Genomic DNA, 20,425 nt, shown 5'->3' on the forward strand with positions numbered 1-20,425 from the left:
AATTGCAATATTGAACTGAAAAACCCGTGCCTTAGGGTTTTCATTTACTCAAAGACTTCGGCTCCAGCTGAATTATCATAAATACTTGTGCACCGTCTAATACTAAATTATTAAGGCACTTAGGCCGGGAACGCATTATTACGCATTCTTTTATGCTTTGACTATTGAAAAATAGCAGACATACAAGCTCACAGCGCGGCACCGAGTGCCGCGCTGCGAGCTTGTAGATCTGCTATTTTTGAAAAATCTTGAACATTTGTGGAAGTCTTATCCTAAGTGCCTAAATCCTTCTAAGGTTTTTTTTGAAAAACCCATGTTTCTATGTCAGTGCTGCTCAAACCTTTTCATGTCAAGGACCCCCAAAATGATATGTATGGACCCCCCATCTCAAAATATTCAGTTCCAGGTACCCCCTAGAAGCAGAATTTGCGGCATGGTGCGTTGAAAGCCCTCCTCAGCAGTCTCCCATGGGGCCTCTGATGCCCGTAGCTGCTAACAGCTTTTGACTGGCAATTAGCTGGCCAAGTTTATCAGCAGCAATAGACACCACCGACGCAGCTGCAGAGAGCACTCACAGCTAGTTACTAGACTCACAGGCCGACTTACTGGATATACGTCCACACATGTACATGCTCAGTACATGTGTGTGTGTGTGCGCGTGTGTGTGTGTGTGTGTGTGCGCGCGCGCGTGCACGTCTGTGTGTGTGTGTGTCTGTGTGTGTGTGTGTGTGTGTGTGTGTGTGTGTGTGTGTGTGTGTGTGTTTAAAAAGAGATTTTCTCACATTTTCATGACTTCATGAAAAAGCAGATCTACAAGCTCGCAGCGCGGCACTCATATTTAATGCTTTAACTATCGAAAAATAGCAGATATACATTCTAGACCTAAATGGCTTAACTGCAATAGATCTGGGGGGGGCGGGGGGGGGGGGCTTTGCTTTTGGGATCCCATTGAAGATTTATCTGGACAGTGGGAGGGAGCTGACATTGTAATCAGAGCAGCTAATCTCCCGCAAATGGAGGTCGAAGCCGGCACGGTCTTCTCAGGGCTGGAGATTCATCATAGCCCGGGAGGAGGTCTGAGTAATAAAATTCCCCTTCCACACAGACAGGCTAGAGGTTGGAGAGGGACTGTGTTTTCCTCCGGTTTCGGGCTAATGCAATTTTCAGAGGATTTGACCTCAGAAATTACCCGAGAGCCCTTCCTCGTTGCGCGTTGTTATTGTTCTTTCGGAGAAGATGCATGGTATCATCTGTACGTACAGGCTCGTAAAGAAAGAAAAGAAAAGGGAAAAACAAAACAACAACACAATAACGTCGTTGTCGGGTGGAAACCTTGTATGTCCCAAACCGTTCCGTTTTGTATTTATCATTTTAAAAATGATTTAAACTAGTGAAAACGGCCGATGTACAAGCACACAACGCCTTGTGGCGTGAGGCGTTGTGTGCTTGTAGATCTGCTGTTTTCACTACTTTTGTGCAACAGCCTTGTATGATGAAGCGGGGCTTTACTTTGCGAAGAAATGTACAAATTTGAAACTTGGAGATACAAGGTTTCTGCCCGACAGTGACGATAACCAAGCTCCCTTGATTAATTCCTTAGTGGCACTCCTGTGACCATGAATACCTGCATGCACGCACGCATGCACACACACACACACACACACACACACACACACACACACACAGACGTGCACGCGCGCGCGCGCACACACACACACACACACACACACACACACACACACACACACACACACACACACACACACACACACACAGACACACACACACACAGACGTGCACGCGCGCGCGCACACACACACACACACACGCGCGCACACACACACACATGTACTGAGCATGTACATGTGTGGACGTATATCCAGTAAGTCGGCCTGTGAGTCTAGTAACTAGCTGTGAGTGCTCTCTGCAGCTGCGTCGGTGGTGTCTATTGCTGCTGATAAACTTGGCCAGCTAATTGCCAGTCAAAAGCTGTTAGCAGCTACGGGCATCAGAGGCCCCATGGGAGACTGCTGAGGAGGGCTTTCAACGCACCATGCCGCCAGATTGCCAGCGAGCGACCACTAATGCACTGTGGCACCTTCCACAGCGCCAACAGATTGCCTGGGTGGAGTGGACAGGTCCTGGCCACTTCGGATTATAACCATGGATGGTTATAATCAACACCCCAATGTTAAGACTGGGTCATTTAACTCATTTAGTGCCCATGAAATTAACGGATTATAAAGTCCACGATGCCAGTCTCAGGTTGGCATCACCCCCGCTATCTTATTTTGAAGGCCAGAAGTCCACAGCGCAAACACTTCCGGTCTGACGTCATCGCGTCCTGCGCCGGAACCGATCGTTGTCCACGTGGAGTTGTGTAATGGCGGACCGGGAGCTTTTATACATGTGTAACATAAGCGAGCATCTGCCTCCATCCTAGCTTCTAAAGTGTAGTTTTGAGATAATGGACATTAAAGATGAGATCCCCCGTCCACCTCAATGTTATGGATGGGACTATTTTGTGCTCGTGGAGCCGTGATGATGCGAAATCAGCGACGGATTTCGTCTCCGGACCTCCGGCCATTGTTCTCGGTAATGTATCCGCCGTTACAGTAATATATTACTTTTCACGAGTATACTCGGGATTGGCACCATGTGATACTCGAGTATTTTTCACGAGTCTTCTCGGGATTGGCACTATATGAGTTAAATATAGGTATAAGGACACCTTATGATTTCGACAAGAATAGCAGATCTACAAGTTCACAACATGCCAAATTGCAGCGCATTATGTGTGAGCTTGTAGATCTGCAATGTTTTGCTATTTGATGACGATACAACATGATAGATTTTGTAGATAGGTTTGGGTAGTTAAAGAGTTAAAGGGGTACTGTCACCTAAAGGGGTACTGTCCCTTTAAAAAGTCATCTTAAAATATGAGTTAATATTTTTATGATGTCATTGTGGGCATGCGCAATTATAAGTCAATCAAATTAATTGACTGTACTTAGACTACTTACTGTACTGGTCAGCTGTTGTTGGGGGGCGAGGGGCAGATTACACTGTGACATGAGTTTCAGACTATTTCAGACCGTTTTCAGAAAGACCACGTGACCTACTGTATCATACTATTATAATTTCGGGGCGTGTCAGCGGAGGAGTGACTGAGACAGGGGTGAAAAGAGGTGTCGCGTGTCAGAGGATCCAATAATAGAGACATGATAAACGGTTTGACCAAAGTTCCTCGAGCACATGTGCTGGTTCACTGTGCTATGACATACAGTAGAAAGAAAGAAAGAAAGAAAGAAAGAAAGAAAGAAAGAAAGAAAGAAAGAAAGAAAGAAAGAACTCTGAATCAATCTCAGCAGTGTAGATACATTCTATACTGATAAATCACATTTGGCCTGGTTTGCATGTTCCATAAACACCTACTGTATATTATCAGTGTTCAGTACCAAATAATTCATCTCTGTGTCTTATTTACTTATTCAAAATTCCCTCTTACTCAGTGCAATATACTTTCTATTATACCACAGTTAGTTCCAACATCATGACCTCCAGCATTCTAACGAGTGCCAATATCTCCCTATAACAGCTAGTCAGAACAAATTTGTATAAAAGTGTCACTCTGTCTTATTTAGCCTAACCTAATGTAGCAATGACCTCCAGCTGTCAAAAACTGTGAAATATTTACGAGCAACAGTTTGCCACTGGGTGAAAATGACGATACTAATTACATTGAGCAAACTGTTTCTGAGGTCAATGAACTTAAAAGCTAAACATACACCAAATGGGACGAGTCAACGCTATCTTATCCAGAATGCCACGGCATGCCTGGTCTTCGTCATCCCAGGATTCTCACGCAGGAGCTCTCCCCGTTCCGGTTGCCAGGGGTGTCACACCAAATTCTGGGCCCTGGGTACTTTAACGATTGAAAGATAGCAGATATACAAGCTCACAGTGCGGCACAGAGTGCCGCACTGCGAGCTTGTAGATTTGCTATTTTTCAAAAATCGTGAAAATAGTCTTTTTCGTTTTTTGAAAAACCTATGTTTCTATGTCAGTGGTGCTCAAACATTTTCATGTGAAGGACCCCCAAAATATGTATTTGGCCACGGACCCCCATCTCAAAATATTTAGTTCCAGAGACCCCCCAGAAGCATAATTTGAGTTACAAATGTTCGCTTAAAAAAATACATATATTCAAAGATTTGCGCACATTTTCACGACTTTTCAAAAATAGCAGATCTACAAGCTCGCAGCGCGGCACTCGGTGCCGCGCTGTGAGCTTGTAGATCTGCTATTTTTCCATAGCTAAAGTATAAAATAATGAAGGCCCCTCCACCTTGGGCCCTAGTAACTCTGTCCCACTCCCCCCCCCCCCCCCCTTGTGACACCCCTGATTCTCACACAGGATCTCTCCCCATTCCGGTTGCTGCCGCACCCAGTGTCACCCAGTACAAAACACTGGTGATGGCCTACACAATGGTTTTCAACCCTTTTCATATGGAGGTACATTATCTATTCTGCATTTGAGCCACGGACCACCATTTGATGTGAGATTTAGCCTCTCAGACCCAAAACGCCACAATTCCATGCATGCTGTTGGTATCATAGGAGAGGGAGACGACAGCTAAACATTGACCAAAGGAACACTTGTTCTACATTCTCTCATTGCGTAGACTTCTAGTAAATTAACTAAGTAATGCAGATACAACAATTGAACTCTTGAGAGCGTAAAATCATTTTACGTTCTCAGGAGTTAAGGATCTATAAGGGTCCATTTGGTTACCAACTCCCCATCATTTAGCTGGGGACCACCTGGAACCCCCTCAAGGACCACTGGTGCAAATGCTCCTCACGTGCTAAACTCCTCTTCCCTCCTGTCTCCCAAGCTGTGGAATAAATAACCCGTTGCAAGTCTGCAAACTCCCTCCCACTTTCCTCCGCAGTCTGAAAACTCAGGCCGACAAACTTAATTGTGAAAGGCCTCACGTGGGAATGAGTGGCTGAAGCAGTGGTTCTTAAAATGGGGTCCAGGGACCCACAGAGTTCCTCGAGGCGGATGCAAATGCACCCTTACAGGTCTGTAACTCTGCCAGTTACGGGGGTCTTTGAAATTGACCCTCAAAGACCTGGAACACTTAATAATGTATTTATTAGTCAGACACATTGCTGTGATTTGAAATTTGTTCTCCGCCTTTAACCCATCTCTTGGAGCGGTGAGCTGCAGCCGTGCCGCGCTCGGGAATCAGTAATGGTGATCAGCACGCCCGAGTCGCATTAGATTCTAACCACTTTAACCATTATTTTATGCTTTAACTGTTGAAAAATAGCAGATATACAAGCTCACAGCATATCTGCTATTTTTGAAAAATTGTGAAAATGTGTGCAAGTCTTTGAATATCTTTGACCCGATCGTTGACCCGACTTCTAAATCCTTCCTCTAAATCAGTGGTTCTCAAACCTTTTCATGTCAAGGACCCCAAAATTACAGGTATTTGGCCACAGACTCAAATTATGTTGTTCCAGGAACCCCCCAGAAGAAAATATTTGAGTTAGAAATGTTTGCTTTTAAATGGATATATTCAAAGACTTGCAAAAATAAATCTTGATTTTTCAAAAATAGCAGATATACAGTACAAGCTCACAGCGCGGCACTCGGTGCCGCGCTGTGAGCTATATCTGCTATTTTTCCAATAGTTAAAGCATTCAATAATTCTAGGCCTAAATGGGTTAAAAAAGTTTGAGAACCACAGGGCTAAAGCATAGCTTTATGCATAATGTTATTGAAATGCATGCAATGTAGTGATGCTACTTGCTCCTTATCTTGTCATCTTTATATTTCTTCCGCTGCTGGCTGCGGTAACAACTGAATTTGCCCTCAGGTGTACCGGTAATTAAACTTGCATCTTATCTCTCACCTTATCAGATACTCCAGGCAAAAGAACATTCAAAATCCAAATGCAAAAACATGTTTTGTACGGCACCTTTGTTGTTGAAATTAAAATATTTTCACTTTATCGGATACAAAAATGATTTAACCCTATGTTATACTTCGGCTAATTGTATAAAAACTTGAACAAATATGATTTTAAAGCTGTAAGATTTGTATACATTTCACATTTGAAAACTTGTGAAATGGGACATTCTGCATAATTAAGTACTTTCTACTTGTTGTTACCTTGAGTACATTTTACCAATACTTTTGTACTCTTATTTAAGTGTGCGTTTTGGGAACATTTTGAACAATTTAGAATTTCATCTCTTCTGTGGGTCCCTGGCACATAACATTTTCAGATGGGGGGTCCGCGGGCCAAATATAATGATCAATTAGGAGGTCCTTGGCACTGAAAAAGTTTGAGAACCACATGGCCTACACTTCCAATCCTCTCGTCAACAGGCACATGCAACAGCAGGACATGACACCCACATTTCCATGTGAAGGACACGCACAGCAAAAGCCCCAGTCAGTCCTGATGGGTTCTGGCACCGCGAGCAGAGCCAATGCCAGCTCGGTGACATTCACATTCTCACCACAAAGGCATGGCAAAGCACATTTCCCAGACAGAAATGGTAACTTTTCCTAGGTAAAGATTTCTGCCCAAACATTACAAAAAGTGTCACGGTGTTACAGTACATATCTTCACTGTCGGACAGAAAACGTACACGTCCAAAAAACTTTACTTTTTTAGGAAATGGAAAAAATAACCTGTGTTCCAATGGATCCGATGTAGCTATATTTAGTCACAAGCGCGTGTTGATTCTTTTCATTGGCTATTGGTTGGGTAGGGCAGTGGTTCTCAACCTTTTCAGGCCAGGACCCTCAAATAATCATATTTTAATCCCCCTCCCCCACCCCAACGCGAGGCATTACATTTTGTATAACACAGCTCTATTGTGAAAAATAGCAGATCTACATGCAATGTACAACGCAATTCAATTCCTGCCTCTAATATTTGACAATTTGGCCAATGTTTAATTTGTCATTTTAGATGTATTAAAAATTCCTAAAATTGTCACTTTAGAAATGTACCCTCTATACACCTAAACTTTATGTTGGTTTGTTTACTGTTGAGCGAGAAAACAATGTTGCACATTAAAGGAGCTTCTTGAAAAACGGATGCTAAAATAAAAATAATGTTTCGAAAATATTTTATAAAAAAATAAGCTTAATATATGTGTTTCTATTAAAAAATGACCACAAAAAGCGTAAAATAATGATAAAATAATCATTTTGGCCATTGTCAGACCGACACTTTGTTTACATTCTAGTCTATAGACTAGGATGTAAACAAAGTGTCGGCCCTACAATGAAAAAGTTGACTATAGCTTGTTTAAGTTAATCATCTGGGGACCCCCCAAAATAATTTGGGGACCCCCCTGGGGGTCCCGACCCACATGTTGAGAACCACTTGGGTAGGGTACAGTAAGTGATATTTTTCGGTTAAAGAGCCTATTTTGTTATTATTATTATTACCATCATCATCATAGGTGAATTTATTTTAAAAAAAGCAGCGAAAAAAAAAAAAGATCTACAAGCTCACAAAGTGTCACCACAAGGCACGTTGTGAGCTTGTAGATCATCTATTTTAAGGTACTTGTACGACAATAAAATAATAGAGCCATACTTTATGAAAAATGTAAACTAGAAAGGTTCGCTAGCCGTACACGGGCAGACAGACTGCGGCAAAAACATAATCCCCACCCCCCCACTCCCGGCCGTTCCGGCCATCACGGCAGAGACAATGATATATGGAGACACAAAGCTCCTGTCCGACAGCTATGATAGACTGTAACACTGTGTGAGGCCGCTACAAAGGCTTCAATATTGGTATATCAATATTGGGAATGGGGCCTTGTAGAAGATGTTATGAAGCATTTCTTTCACGCGTTATGAATGTGTTGCTAAGCTCGCTTCAACTGTTACTAATGAGTTCATTTAGCTCCTATCTGCTAAATGAGCCGATCCCCATTAGCCCATTGTTGTTGAGATTGATGATGTTGAGTTTGAAAATGATCCGTGGCTCTGGTGCTCTCATATTTGCTGTCTTTGCCTTCTGGAAGGTGTCACGGGCCTAATTCAACAAAACATCTGCCACGACGGGAGGTACGAACTGACTAGCGGCGCAGAGAAACATATGCACTGGTGTATACCGTAACGCTATAGCGACCATTTGTTTTTTTCCTTTCCCTGATTCCTTTTGAAATATGACCCGTGGCGAGTACAGTAACGACATAAAAACCTGCTATTTCTGGTCTGCATGAACAGTGTGAGGTTTGTTGCCGTTGAGAAATGGCATAAAATGGGATTCGCAGCACAGCACAGCGCAGCTGCTGCAGTGTCATCATTTATAAGCAGTACTCCTAGAGCTAACTGCCAGTGTTCTGAAGGACTCGTGTGAACGTGCCAACTTGCTGTGGACAATCTAGCATCAGTAAGCTAAGCACAGCACCCAACTTTATATTAAATTGCGTTGATAATCTGTCTCAGGTTTTGCAGTGGCTTTTTTATTTTTCAACTCTAATCCAATTGTTTATTCCTACGGGGGGAAAACTTTAAATTTGTCACAACATAAGGCAATATGTCAAGTGAATGCAGTCAATTAAATGAATTTGTCTCATTGTCTAGACCATGCAGGTGTATTGTGTACTGTACATGACATGCCTACATCTTGAGACAATGCTATGCACGTAAGCCCTACTGTATGTACTTCAGCGTTTGTTTTTTTTAACCATTAATGGCAATAATAATGCCAAAAATAAAGACACCAGGGTTAATGTGGTTGAAAGGGAGGCGTCTTGCTCATAGACAACACATCGTCAGGGCCAGGAATTGAACCTGGGACTTGTTTCCCACTTCCCAGGTGGCCATTCAGCCATGGTCTTAACGGGAGGCTCTCTCCATTCCGACATGTCGCCACTCCGAAATTGACTTCTTATTGTCGGAGTGGCGACACTCCCATGATGGGCCTAAGGTTTAGGGTTAGGGTTAGAGATAGGGTTAGTGTCGGAATGGAGACATGTCGGAAAGGAGACATGTCGGAGTGGAGAGATGCACCCGGTCTTAACACCTCATGTGACTGCCTTCACCCTCTGTGCCATTGTTAACCGTGAATGCAAGCACGCTTCAATGGCCCCTTGTGACCAGAACGGCACAACCGGCCAGGCGGTTTCGTGACACAGGAGCATCCTCTAGGGCGTTTACTTCCCTTCCACACAACCCCTCCCCCCCTATTTGCCCCTTCTAAACGTGCAGGGGGCTCCACTAAAAGGTGAACGTGTCAACACTGATGAGGCTAGGACAAGGGAGACTTGCTTTAACCCACACAGGGCAGGATGACCATGGGCAAGCACAGACACAAGGCTTTATCTCCATGGTCGTCACATACGAGGTGATGGGACTCACACAGCCATGGGGAGCGAGGATGATTGGGTGGGGGTGGGATGTCGCTTGCTCTTGTGAAGTCCACTGTCTCCCTCTATCATTCTGACTGTGTTATACCTTTCTCTGCCTTTCTCCCCACGTTGCACAACCGTGCCTGCTTGCCAGTGGTGGAAAAAGTGCTCAAATGTTTTACTTAAGTAAAATAATCCATACTGCAATGTAGAAATACTCTAGTACAAGTAAAAGTCCGGAACTCAGAATTTACTTGAGTAAAAGTACAAAAGTATTGGTATCAAAATGTAGTTAAAGTACCAAACATAGAAAGTACTCATTATGCAGAATGTCCCATTTCACAAGTTTCCAAATGTATAAAAAAAATCACACCCGTGTGAACTGAGCGGTGGTCGTGGAGGCTGCGCAACAGCAAAACAAATATATAATACTAATAATAATTATAATAAAAAATATAAAAAAAATATTTAAAAAAAAATAATAATAAAAAAATATATATATGGGGGGGGGGGGGGGGGGTGCTTGCTTGCGTGTGAGAGAGAGAGCCATCCATCCATCCATGTCACTCAGGCCACCACTGGTATTGCAGTTGATGCTCACGGCAGACTAGACTCAACAGCACCTCTCTGGTCACCAGGGGTACTTAGGCTACATACGGACCCACATACATAGACGGCTACATACGGACCCACATACATAGACGGATACACACACGGCCACGCTATGGAGACGGTGTGACCACCGCTCAAAAACATATATTTTGAAAATAGCAGATCTGCAAGCTCACAATGTGTTGCATCACGAGGCATTGTGAGCTTGTAGATCAGCTATTTTCAAATGGCAGAAATGTATACAGGGCTGAAGTGGTTATTGTATGTTTTGTAAATCAATACCACAATGATTGTTATATGAATTTTGCCACCACAGAAATACTCTCAAAATGTTACTTATGTACAGTACTTAAAGGAGTAGTTCACCACTTTTCAACCTGTCTTCATGTAATAGGTCCTCACTAATGTTCATAATAAAATATCACAATTATTTTCTATTCAGTCTGGGTCTCATAGGAGAGCTGTCAAATCCTTCCTACCGGTGACATCATCGTTTGACAAAAAAAAAATATTATCACGAGAACGATGGCTTCCACTTTTAACATTGCAACTTTTTCAGGAATAGAAAGCCTGCAGTTTCTATTAGCTTGCATTTCCCATTGATGATGTCACCGGTAGGAAGGATTTGACCCACCCACAGCTCTCCTATGAGACCCAAAGTGTGTAGAAAAAAATTGTGATATTTTATCATGAACATTAGTGAGGACCTATTATATGAAGATAGGTTGAAAAGTGGTGGAGTACCCCTTTAAGTAAATGTACTTAGTAACTAGTTTAATACTCACGTACGTGCGCACACACATGCATGCATGCATGCATGCATAAATAAATACACATGTGTACGCAAATGTGCATGCACAAGCGTGTGTGTCTATGTACGCTTGGATTTATGTGTGCCCTCACACACACACGCGCGCATATACACACACTTCGCTTATCTGCCAACATTGACATATACTGCGGCTTATTTATGTCCTTTGGAGGGAGAAGAACAAGTAAACAAATAAATAAATAACAGTCTCCTCAAAGAAAAATGAGAGCAGCACATCCTTTCTCAAAAGTTGGGAACAAATTGCAACAATGGCAGGCTGGCAATTATCCAAATGGAAGCAAGCTGGGGTGAAAACAAAGCATCGTTCAGCATAGAGGTTTAGGGCGTAATCTGTCTTCAAATGCGGTTTAAATTCCAATCTCAGGCACCAGTGCCATGCAGATATGACGGGACATTCTAAAGCCTGTCACTTCATTTAACTAAAGTGGGGACAAGCAAAATATGTCTGCGGAAAAATAAGACAAATATAATTAGAATAGGTCTGCAGCATGACTGCCACGATTTGAACAGCGTGTGCCCTGCTACAAATACAAAATAAAACCTTGTTTCTCCAACTTTGTATCTTTTTTGTTTTCGCATTCTTTTGAACGCTTTATTGAACCGTCAAGGGCCTGTATTATTTCCTGGACATGAAGGTCCCATCCTGAATAAAGCCCTTTGCACACATGAGTTGCGTTTCTTCCGTTTGCTGTGTGAGTAAAACGCATTGGATTTGGTGTGCAAGGCTGTGCGGAATCGGCGCTGCGGATCCCAAAAGGAGTCATAAAAGGAGTGATGAGTTTTTCACCGCATGCGACAAGACGCACAAATCGAACTGGGTTCGATCAAGAAAAAAAAAACTGCTAATTCGGATCCGGTGTGCATGAGGTCATAGAGAATAATTGTTTTCTTTTAAAAAAATGAAATTGTCCGTTTTATCCGTGCGGATAAACGCGCCTGTGTGCAAAGGGCTTAAGTCTCTAAACTTCAGTGGAAGGGGCAGTGAAGCCAACTCCACTCGATATTACACAGCTTAATGCCTTCCTTGCCTTTAATGGTTGACAGAACATGATGTGAAGAGCCAAGGAACTAGCCATCCCATATCAACACTTGTTCCAACTCTATAGTGTGGTCAGCCCCAACAGCACGCAGGCAATCCCCTCTCAAAACCTATAAAAGCAACACAGGATATTTACGACTGTGTGGTGTCATTCTGATCTCTGCCCCATGAAACGCTTTGATCGAATTATAATAAAACTCCTACTCTCGTTGGGCGAGCCCCCTTGTGCCTAACTAATCTGGCTGCAGACTCATGCAGAGCAAGGATGATCAGGGGCGTCACAAGGGGTAGGAAAGTGGGACTGAGTTACCAGGGCCCAAGGTGGAGGGGCCCTTGGGCTCGCAGCGCGGCACAGAGTGCCACGCTGCGAGCTTGTAGATCTGCTATTTTTGAAAAGTCGTGAAAATGTGTGCAAATCTTTGAATATGTATTTTTTAAGCGAACATTTGTAACTCAAATTTTGCTTCCGGGGGGGGTCCCTGGAACTAAATATTTTGAGATGGGGGTCCGTGGCCAAATTCATATCATTTTGGGGGTCCTTCACATGAAAAAGTTTGAGCAACACTGACATGGAAACATGGGTTTCTTGCACACTTTTTCCACAATAAAAAAAAAATTGCAGATCTACAAGCTTGCAGCGCGGCACTCGGTGCCGCGCTGTGAGCTTGTATATCTGCTATTTTTCAATAGTTAACATTCATGGGGGGCCCGCAGTGAATCCTTGTACCCAGGGCCCAGAATTTGGTGTGACGCCCCTGAGGATGATGCACCAGTGGTTATGATCAGCCACATTTATGAGCACCTCGAGGGTTTTTTGTTTTTCAGCAGTGCATTTAACACAGCGCAGCTTATGAAACCGCAGCGGTGAAGCCAATTCCATCGGTCCTCTGACAGAGCACAACAGGCATAAGCTATAAGGACTTTGTTATGAATATTCTTTGTACAATGTCTGTTTTTATCATATTCTGGAAACACATTTTAGTCTTTTTTTGCTCGAATATGCTGTATGTGAAACATGGTCTTAGACCTGACTTGAGTGCCTTAACCAGGATTTGATTTGATATCCCCCTCTGGTCATTCTTTTTCTATCGATAGAGAGGATATGTTTTATGCCTTGTTCTGTTCAGACTGAATTAAATACATTCATTTCCTTTTGGGAAATGGGTTTGATATGTTTGACATTTATGGTTGATGATATCACAATCTAATAATACAGTAATTAAAAATCACACCCAGTGTGAAGTGAGTGGTGCTACTTATGACTTAATTTCATTAAGCATCCCATGAAGCTTAGCCAATGTGGGATAGGGCAGGACATACATACAGGTCGGGAGGCTCTCTCCATTCCGACATGTCGCCACTCCGAAATTGACTTCTTATTGTCGAGGGTTAGGGGTTAGGTTTAGGGTTAAGGTTAGGGATAGGGTTAGTGTCGGAATGGAGACATGTCGGAAAGGAGACATGTCGGAGTGGAGAGATGCACCCCATACAGACACCAATATTGACCAATGGCAGTCCGGACAGACACGTGACATATGTACTGTACATACAGACGAAACTAGATGTAGGAGCGGTTGGCACCGCTCAAAATTTTTAGTTAACGACATTAATGACAAAATAGGCTTCCCAATCAAAATTCCACTTTAATTTTTTTATTCAAAAATAGCAAAAAGTGGCTACAAGCTCACATCCTGTCACTTTGTGATGCATTGTGAGCTTGTGGATGGTCTATTTTTGCTGTTTGTCATGAATAAAGCATATACTGTACAGGGCTTACGTTAAAGTGGTTAAGAAAATCAAACCCTGGTCGTAGCAGATGTGGGGCAGGGAGCATTATGATATTCTCCACCATTATCTAACCATTAAGGTTTGGCCCATAGTTGGCCTACACGCAGGCTGCATTGCATTGATCTGGGGTCACCACATCTTCTCTTCACCATCCCTTTCAATATTCTAGTGTGATGCTATTTCATTTCAGCTGATGCTTTGTTCTATTGGCTACATAGCTGCCCTCTCTCCCAACAGTGCAATCCATTACGATCGTATTTGACTAGAGATTAGAGAAAGAAATGTGTAATCACATCCCCCTATCGTGCTTCGCACGTTGCTGTGATTGCTCCGCAATTTGCTTTAAAGAAAAACAAATGGGAAGTTGATATTCCATCCTCAGGCTTGCATTCCCTGCAGGTCTGAGCGATGATTGTTCTGCTTCCCAGGACCCTGGCGTTGTGGCTGCTGCCATCCCCCTTGGCTAAGTGAAAGACACAAGATGGTGGGCTGTGCAGGAGATTAACACAACGCATCTCTGCAGGGCTTGACTGACTATAGATCAAGGGGCGGGAGAAGTGTTTTAAACCCCCATGATATGGAGCTATTACTGCTGCTTTTGTCGCTTTATTGATTTAGATGTGGCATTTCAGAATGTACACGTCCATCGATTCATAAGGGAGATACGGCAGAAACTGAATCGAGAGCACATGGGAACATATAATGATGTTTTTAAGCTCTCATGGGGCTTTGACGGTGGTGCTGGGTTTTTTTCTTTCTTTTTTTTTTAACAGTGCTAGGCGAGGGACAGACGAGGACATCTTCTACATGAACACCTGACGCCAGATTGTGGATAATATGCAGGGAATTGATTCCACTCTACCTTAACAACGTCTTCATTGGAGGACTTGCATTGCACGAAGGATGATATGTCAGTGACGGCTCCATTCATCTCTATGGAGACCATCTTGACGGGAATGGCCACAGTGCGCCCGGTCAGGATGGCTGTGTTAATGATCTCGGTGTCCTGTGGAGAGAAAGCAAGGAGACATTTCACATGGAGCGGTTTGATGGAAAGAGCTCACTCCGCATGGTGACAGTTATTTTTTAAGATTGCAAATCATTCCTAAAATGTCCATTTCTAACGTTCTCGTGCAATGGCAGACCTGCTTTTATGTGGCCGAGGCCCCTTTTCAATGGTTTCTGTATAATCACCTGCAATATTGCAAAGACTATATTATACAGCAACACGCCTTATACAGTACCTTTATATCAGCAAATATGACAAATATGATAAATATGATACATTTAAAAATATATATATATAATTAAAAAAAAAATCTTCATTCATCATTTTGTTGGGGTTTTCAGCAAAAGATGAAGTTGTAGGTACCAGGCACGTTGTAAGTTTGCAAACTAGGCACAAAGTTCAACAATCATTCATCTGAAAATGACTTATAGCACAGTTGACCCTCCATCACTGTATTTCAATCAACTTAACTCTTCTCAGGTGAGGGGAGAGGGGACGGAGGGATATATTATAATAATACAAATAATAATTCACATATCGTCGTTGTCGGGTGGAAAGTTGGAAACCTTGTATCTCCAAGTTTCAAATGTGTCGTTATTCCGCAAGTAAAGCCCTGCTTCATCATACAAGGCCGTCGCACAAAAGTAGTGAATACAGCAGATCTACAAGCACACAACGCCTCGCACCACGAGGCGTTGTGTGCTTGTAGATCGGCTGTTTTCACTAGTTTAAATCATTTTTTAAAGGATGAATGCAAAACGAACGGCTTTGGACATACAAGGTTTTCACCCGACAACGACGATATATTTATTACAATATCTAGGTTTAAGTTACAGCCACAAAGAAAATGTTTTCTTGCATTTCTGTAATGGAACGTTTTTTAATTAGGCCTAGTAAACACTGAGAGAACAATTGGCCATTAGGCATAGCATCGGAACATACATGAACTGTGGAATTTAAACATTTTTAAACGGAGGAATTTATCACTAGGAATGGGGTAAACTAGAACAAGACATACATTACAATAACTGTATTGGATGTTTGATGGGGAGAAAATTGTTCTATGCTTGCCAAAATATGTGCATACATTTACAGTAACAGTAAGCTGTATGACAAAAAATCAACTTGTGGGAAAACGAAATAGCAAGCTGGATATAATAATGTAAAACTATCACTTGATTTCCTCTTAAACGTGGCCAAAATTGTGTCCATTCAGAAGTTTATTTTGACTGCTCTGGAAAGGAAATAGCCCATTAAAATACACGCCTTCAGTTGAAGTGTGAATCCATTCATTATTATTGTGTTATTTTTTATTTTTTATTGCTTTTTGGCAGAGCATGGAAGCTGCAAAAAGGGTACTGGTACATTTGTGATGCTTGCCCAGGGCCATGGACATTTCTCTAATTCAACACAGTGAAAATACAATATATGTCAGGCCCTCCTTTTTAAGTTGCTAATAAAGCAGCAGGAAAAGCAAGTGAGAAATTATGCCCTTCTACTTTTTCATGGTTTCCTGTGTAATCACACTGAGCCCCACACTGAGTGTGTGATATATCCAGCAGGGAGATGGCTTCAGCCCAATGAAGACTTATGCATACAAGAGCCTAAGTCTGTTGCAATCATCTTACAGTTCACAATATCTGATTTGATATATTAAATAAGTGAATTAACTTGTAAAACAAACAAACAAAAAAAGAGAGGAAAAAGGATTTGAGTTATACTGATACAGTATACAGTGCACTTGTTGGAAACAATGGAATTTCATGAATTAAAATCATGCATTTCATCATTTCATCAATCTTACAATACAGGTAACTTGTAAAGCAGTGGACACTGGATAGGGAAGATATAAGGGATAAGGGAGGGCAAAATAACTTGTGTTGAGAATAACTACAGTAGGTACTTCTTCATGCACTGGGGACTAGAAAGGCAGTGGCATAACCTTGACACTGGAAAAATGGAAACAATACCAATAATCCTACTACACACTAAATGCGCGAAATCTCGTATGTGCGCGCTTGTATAACTGTAGTTCATGTATCTACAGTAGAAAACCATGCCACCGATCGACTACAGTCGCACGTATCACAGAGGACCTGAAGGAGTGTGGTACCGAGCAGGAAGTAGATCGGATAAGTGGTTGTCCAGATCCGCTGATCTGACAGACTCCGACTGATACAGTATACAGTAGGCATAAAAGAGACAAGAACGAGAGATGCAGAGATCTCCATAATATGGCCATAAAATGGACAATGTCTTGAGACAGCTTGTGATTTGGCACAATAATGAAATTCAATTTAATTAAAATGTAATTGACACAGATACAATGGCAATCTACATCGTTCCAGAAGTAGATTGGATCTAGTAATAATAATGGTACTATACATGTATTGGCGGAGAGAGTCGCAGCCCCAGCCTGAAGCCTCAAAAAGTCTAGTATCTCCCTCATTCCATAGGGGTATCCCTTTGGAGTAATGGTTAAGATATTGGACTTTCATGTGGGAGGCCTGGGTTCAAAAATATCTGCGTGGATGTGTGTGTATCTGTAGTCTTGAGAACCATAACCTTTTACTTTATGAATTCAGAAGAGCAAAAATGTGAATGATGGAGCTAACCATTCTCACGTACAGTAGCTACCTGTTTATGGTACGTCTACGAAAGCACGCACATCACACCAGTTGCCGGACTGAAGAATGCATCCATTAACATTCATTGGTTTACCACCAAGTCAGGTGACTCTTGTTTTCTCGCCTCTTCCATCACTCCTTCCTTAAACTAATGGGACACCTCATAAGGGCTTCGCTGACTTGGTGCGGTCAATAGCAGTCTAATGTATGCGGAGAGCCACGGAGAGCCACGGAGAGCCACAGATTTAATTTGATTTAAACACTACCTCTAAGAAGTCTCCACACACTGTTGTAGTGTTGTAGCTCTCCCGTCCTCCATCTTTGCTTCCCTCCCATGTCATTTTGTGCCCTCCCCCCCTCCATTCACACGTCCTGGCCCCAGTTGCAGCCGGTCAGCCCCCAGTTGGAAGATGAATCTGCTTAGAGCTTACAGTAGCAAACATTTACATCCTGGCATTTTCCATTTTGCTTTTTGGAGCTGTGTGGAACACAAGCTACCCTATACGTGGCCGTATGTGTAGGTATGTATGTGGGTGGGTGGGTCTGTGGGTCTGTATGTAGCCTGTATGTAGTAACCCTGGGTGACCAGAGAGGTGCTGTTGAGTCTAGCCTGCCCTGAGCATCAACTGCAATACACACACACACACACACACACACACACACACACACACACACACACACACACACACACACACACACACACACACACACACACACACACACACACACACACACACACACACACACACACACACACACACACACGCACGCACGCACACACACACACACACACACACACACAGCTCCACTTCGAACAGAGGTTCGATTTTTCCATTTGAAATGTTTTTCTTCCTCTTGGTTCCTCCTCGCCGCTCTCCCGTCCTCCATCTTTGCTTCCCTCCCATGTCATGTTTCCATTGCGATCAGAGCCCGCGATTCTGGAATCCCATTATGTGTCGCTTTTTCTTTGCTGTTCCCCTTTGAAACGGGTATCTCATTTGTGCTTTTGGTGTAAACCTTGACCCGCCCACCCCACCTACCTATCCGTATCAGTACATTGTGAAAATGCTGATCTGTCCTAACAAGCTGTCAGTGGTTGTGCAGCAGCGCTGGCTGCAAGGTTCCTATCTGCCTTCACCCTCACAATGGCAATTATTCCACAGCTAAGAAAACCAAGAACACGTGAGTTTGGATATCTTTCTCTATAATGTAACAAAGGGCCCAACATGTATGATGTAAGTATGTGCTATATATATCTCTTTCAGACATGATAAGGGACTGTACGTTTTTTATATATATATATATATATATATATATATATATATATATATATATATATATATATATATATATACATAAAGGTTGGAATGGTTCAAAATGGGGGAACATCAATATTCTTTTGAGCACTGCATGTTTTAGTATTATTTATTTACTTTTTTGGTCATGCTACTTAAATTTGTTGAATTTAGAATTTTAAAGGAAGGGCAAGTGATTTCTTTTAATTCAAATAATAACAAAATGGGTCTATGTTCTGATAGTACTAGTTACTATAGAGTTTTTGGTCCATGTTTGGAGTTCAGCCTTCATCCTCTGGAGAAAAAAGAAGTTTCGGTTTTGATGGAGGAGACAAGTTTTCCTCCAATCCTTCAATCATGGTCAAGTGAGGGCGGGTCTTACACGCACCAAGGCCCACCTCCACTTGATCATGATTGGAGGAAGGCCCCGCCTGTCACCTACATGAAAACTGAAACTTAAATGAAATCACTTATCCTACCTTTTTACCAACGTTTTGTTGTTTTTGTTTTTAATCTATGTTTCACGCAAAATAGGATGCTAAATTTGCATTTGTTTTATTTTCGCCTGCTAATGTTGGTGTGAATATAAAAAATATAGTTTATGGGTGGGGGGGGGGGGGGGGGGGGGGGGGTCATGCCTTTTCCTCAAGTCACTCACACTCACACATCGGTCACAAAAAAATATTTGGAGGCTGGGAGGGGTCAAGAAAAACTAATTCTGCTCTAGCCCTCCCCGGTGGATAAAAAACGGACAGCCCCTAACATACAGAGACAGGACATGCAAGACAAAGACAGTGGTCGGACTCAAACTCGGGTTCCCGCACTCACAAGTAACACACACCGCGCGACAACCGGCCGAGCCACCGGGCAACCCGGCTGGTCTCCTGCTATATTTTGTCCATTTCTCTGCCACTGGGCATTCAATGATGCACTTTCACTTTAACGGCCGTTGTATATTACCTCGACCTTTGAAATCCAGCGGCAGGCCCCGTCAGTGCACAGACATTGGTCGTCAGTGCTCATTACCCTCTAATGGTAGGCATAAAAAACCTGCCTTTAGTACCTGGGTACAGTCAGGGGTGTCGCACCAAATTCTGGGCCCTGGGTACAAGGATTCACTGTGGGCCCCCCACGAATGTTCTTCGAACGCATTATTACACATTATTTTGTGCTTTAACTATTGAAATATAGCAGATATACAAGCTCACAGAGCTTGTAGAGCAGCTATTTTGGAAAAATAGTGAAAATGTGTGCAAGTCTTTGAATATTTCAAATCCTTCTAAGGTTTTTTTAAAAACCTATGTTTCTATGTCAGTGGTGCTCAAACTTTTTCACGTGAAGGACCCCCAAAATGATATGCATTTGGCCACGGACGCCCATCTCAAAATATTTAGTTCCAGGGAACCCCCAGAAGCAAAAATTGGATTACAAATGTTCCCTTAAAAAATACATATTCAAAGATTTGCACACATTTTCTCAAGTTTTCAAAAATAACAGATCTACAAGCTCGCAGAGCAGCACTCGGTGACGCTCTGCGAGCTTGTATATCTCCTATTTTTCAATAGCTAAAGCATAAAATAATTAAGGCCCCTCCACCTTGGGCCCTAGTAACTCAGTCCCACTTTTCCCCCCCTTGTTGACGCCCCTGGTGCAGTGCCCTGGTCACGGGATCTGTTTTACATAATATAAATGTAAAAAGAGCCAAGAGCTGAGCCCCTGTTTGGTGGTCGGGTCAGACAGAGGTATTTGAGAGATTACGGTGGGCAGCGGAAGCTCAACCTTTCATCGCTGCCAGGAATCACTCCTCACGCGGCTCCTGCC

General features: G+C 42.7%; 1 protein-coding gene across 1 annotated transcript in view; it reads right to left on the reverse strand.

Moving 5' to 3' along the window:
- Positions 1-20,425, reverse strand: part of tmem132e (transmembrane protein 132E) — a gene marked incomplete at its 5' end in the record, with an annotated part of 201,259 nt that overhangs the window by 69,867 nt on the left and 110,967 nt on the right. The window contains one exon of the mRNA XM_080749244.1: positions 14,536-14,679. Coding sequence (XP_080605370.1) covers positions 14,536-14,679 — 144 coding nt within the window. The remainder of the gene's footprint in view (positions 1-14,535; positions 14,680-20,425) is intronic.

Source organism: Nannobrachium achirus, assembly GCF_963921795.1.
Source record: "Nannobrachium achirus genome assembly, chromosome: 19".
Taxonomy (NCBI): domain Eukaryota; kingdom Metazoa; phylum Chordata; class Actinopteri; order Myctophiformes; family Myctophidae; genus Nannobrachium; species Nannobrachium achirus.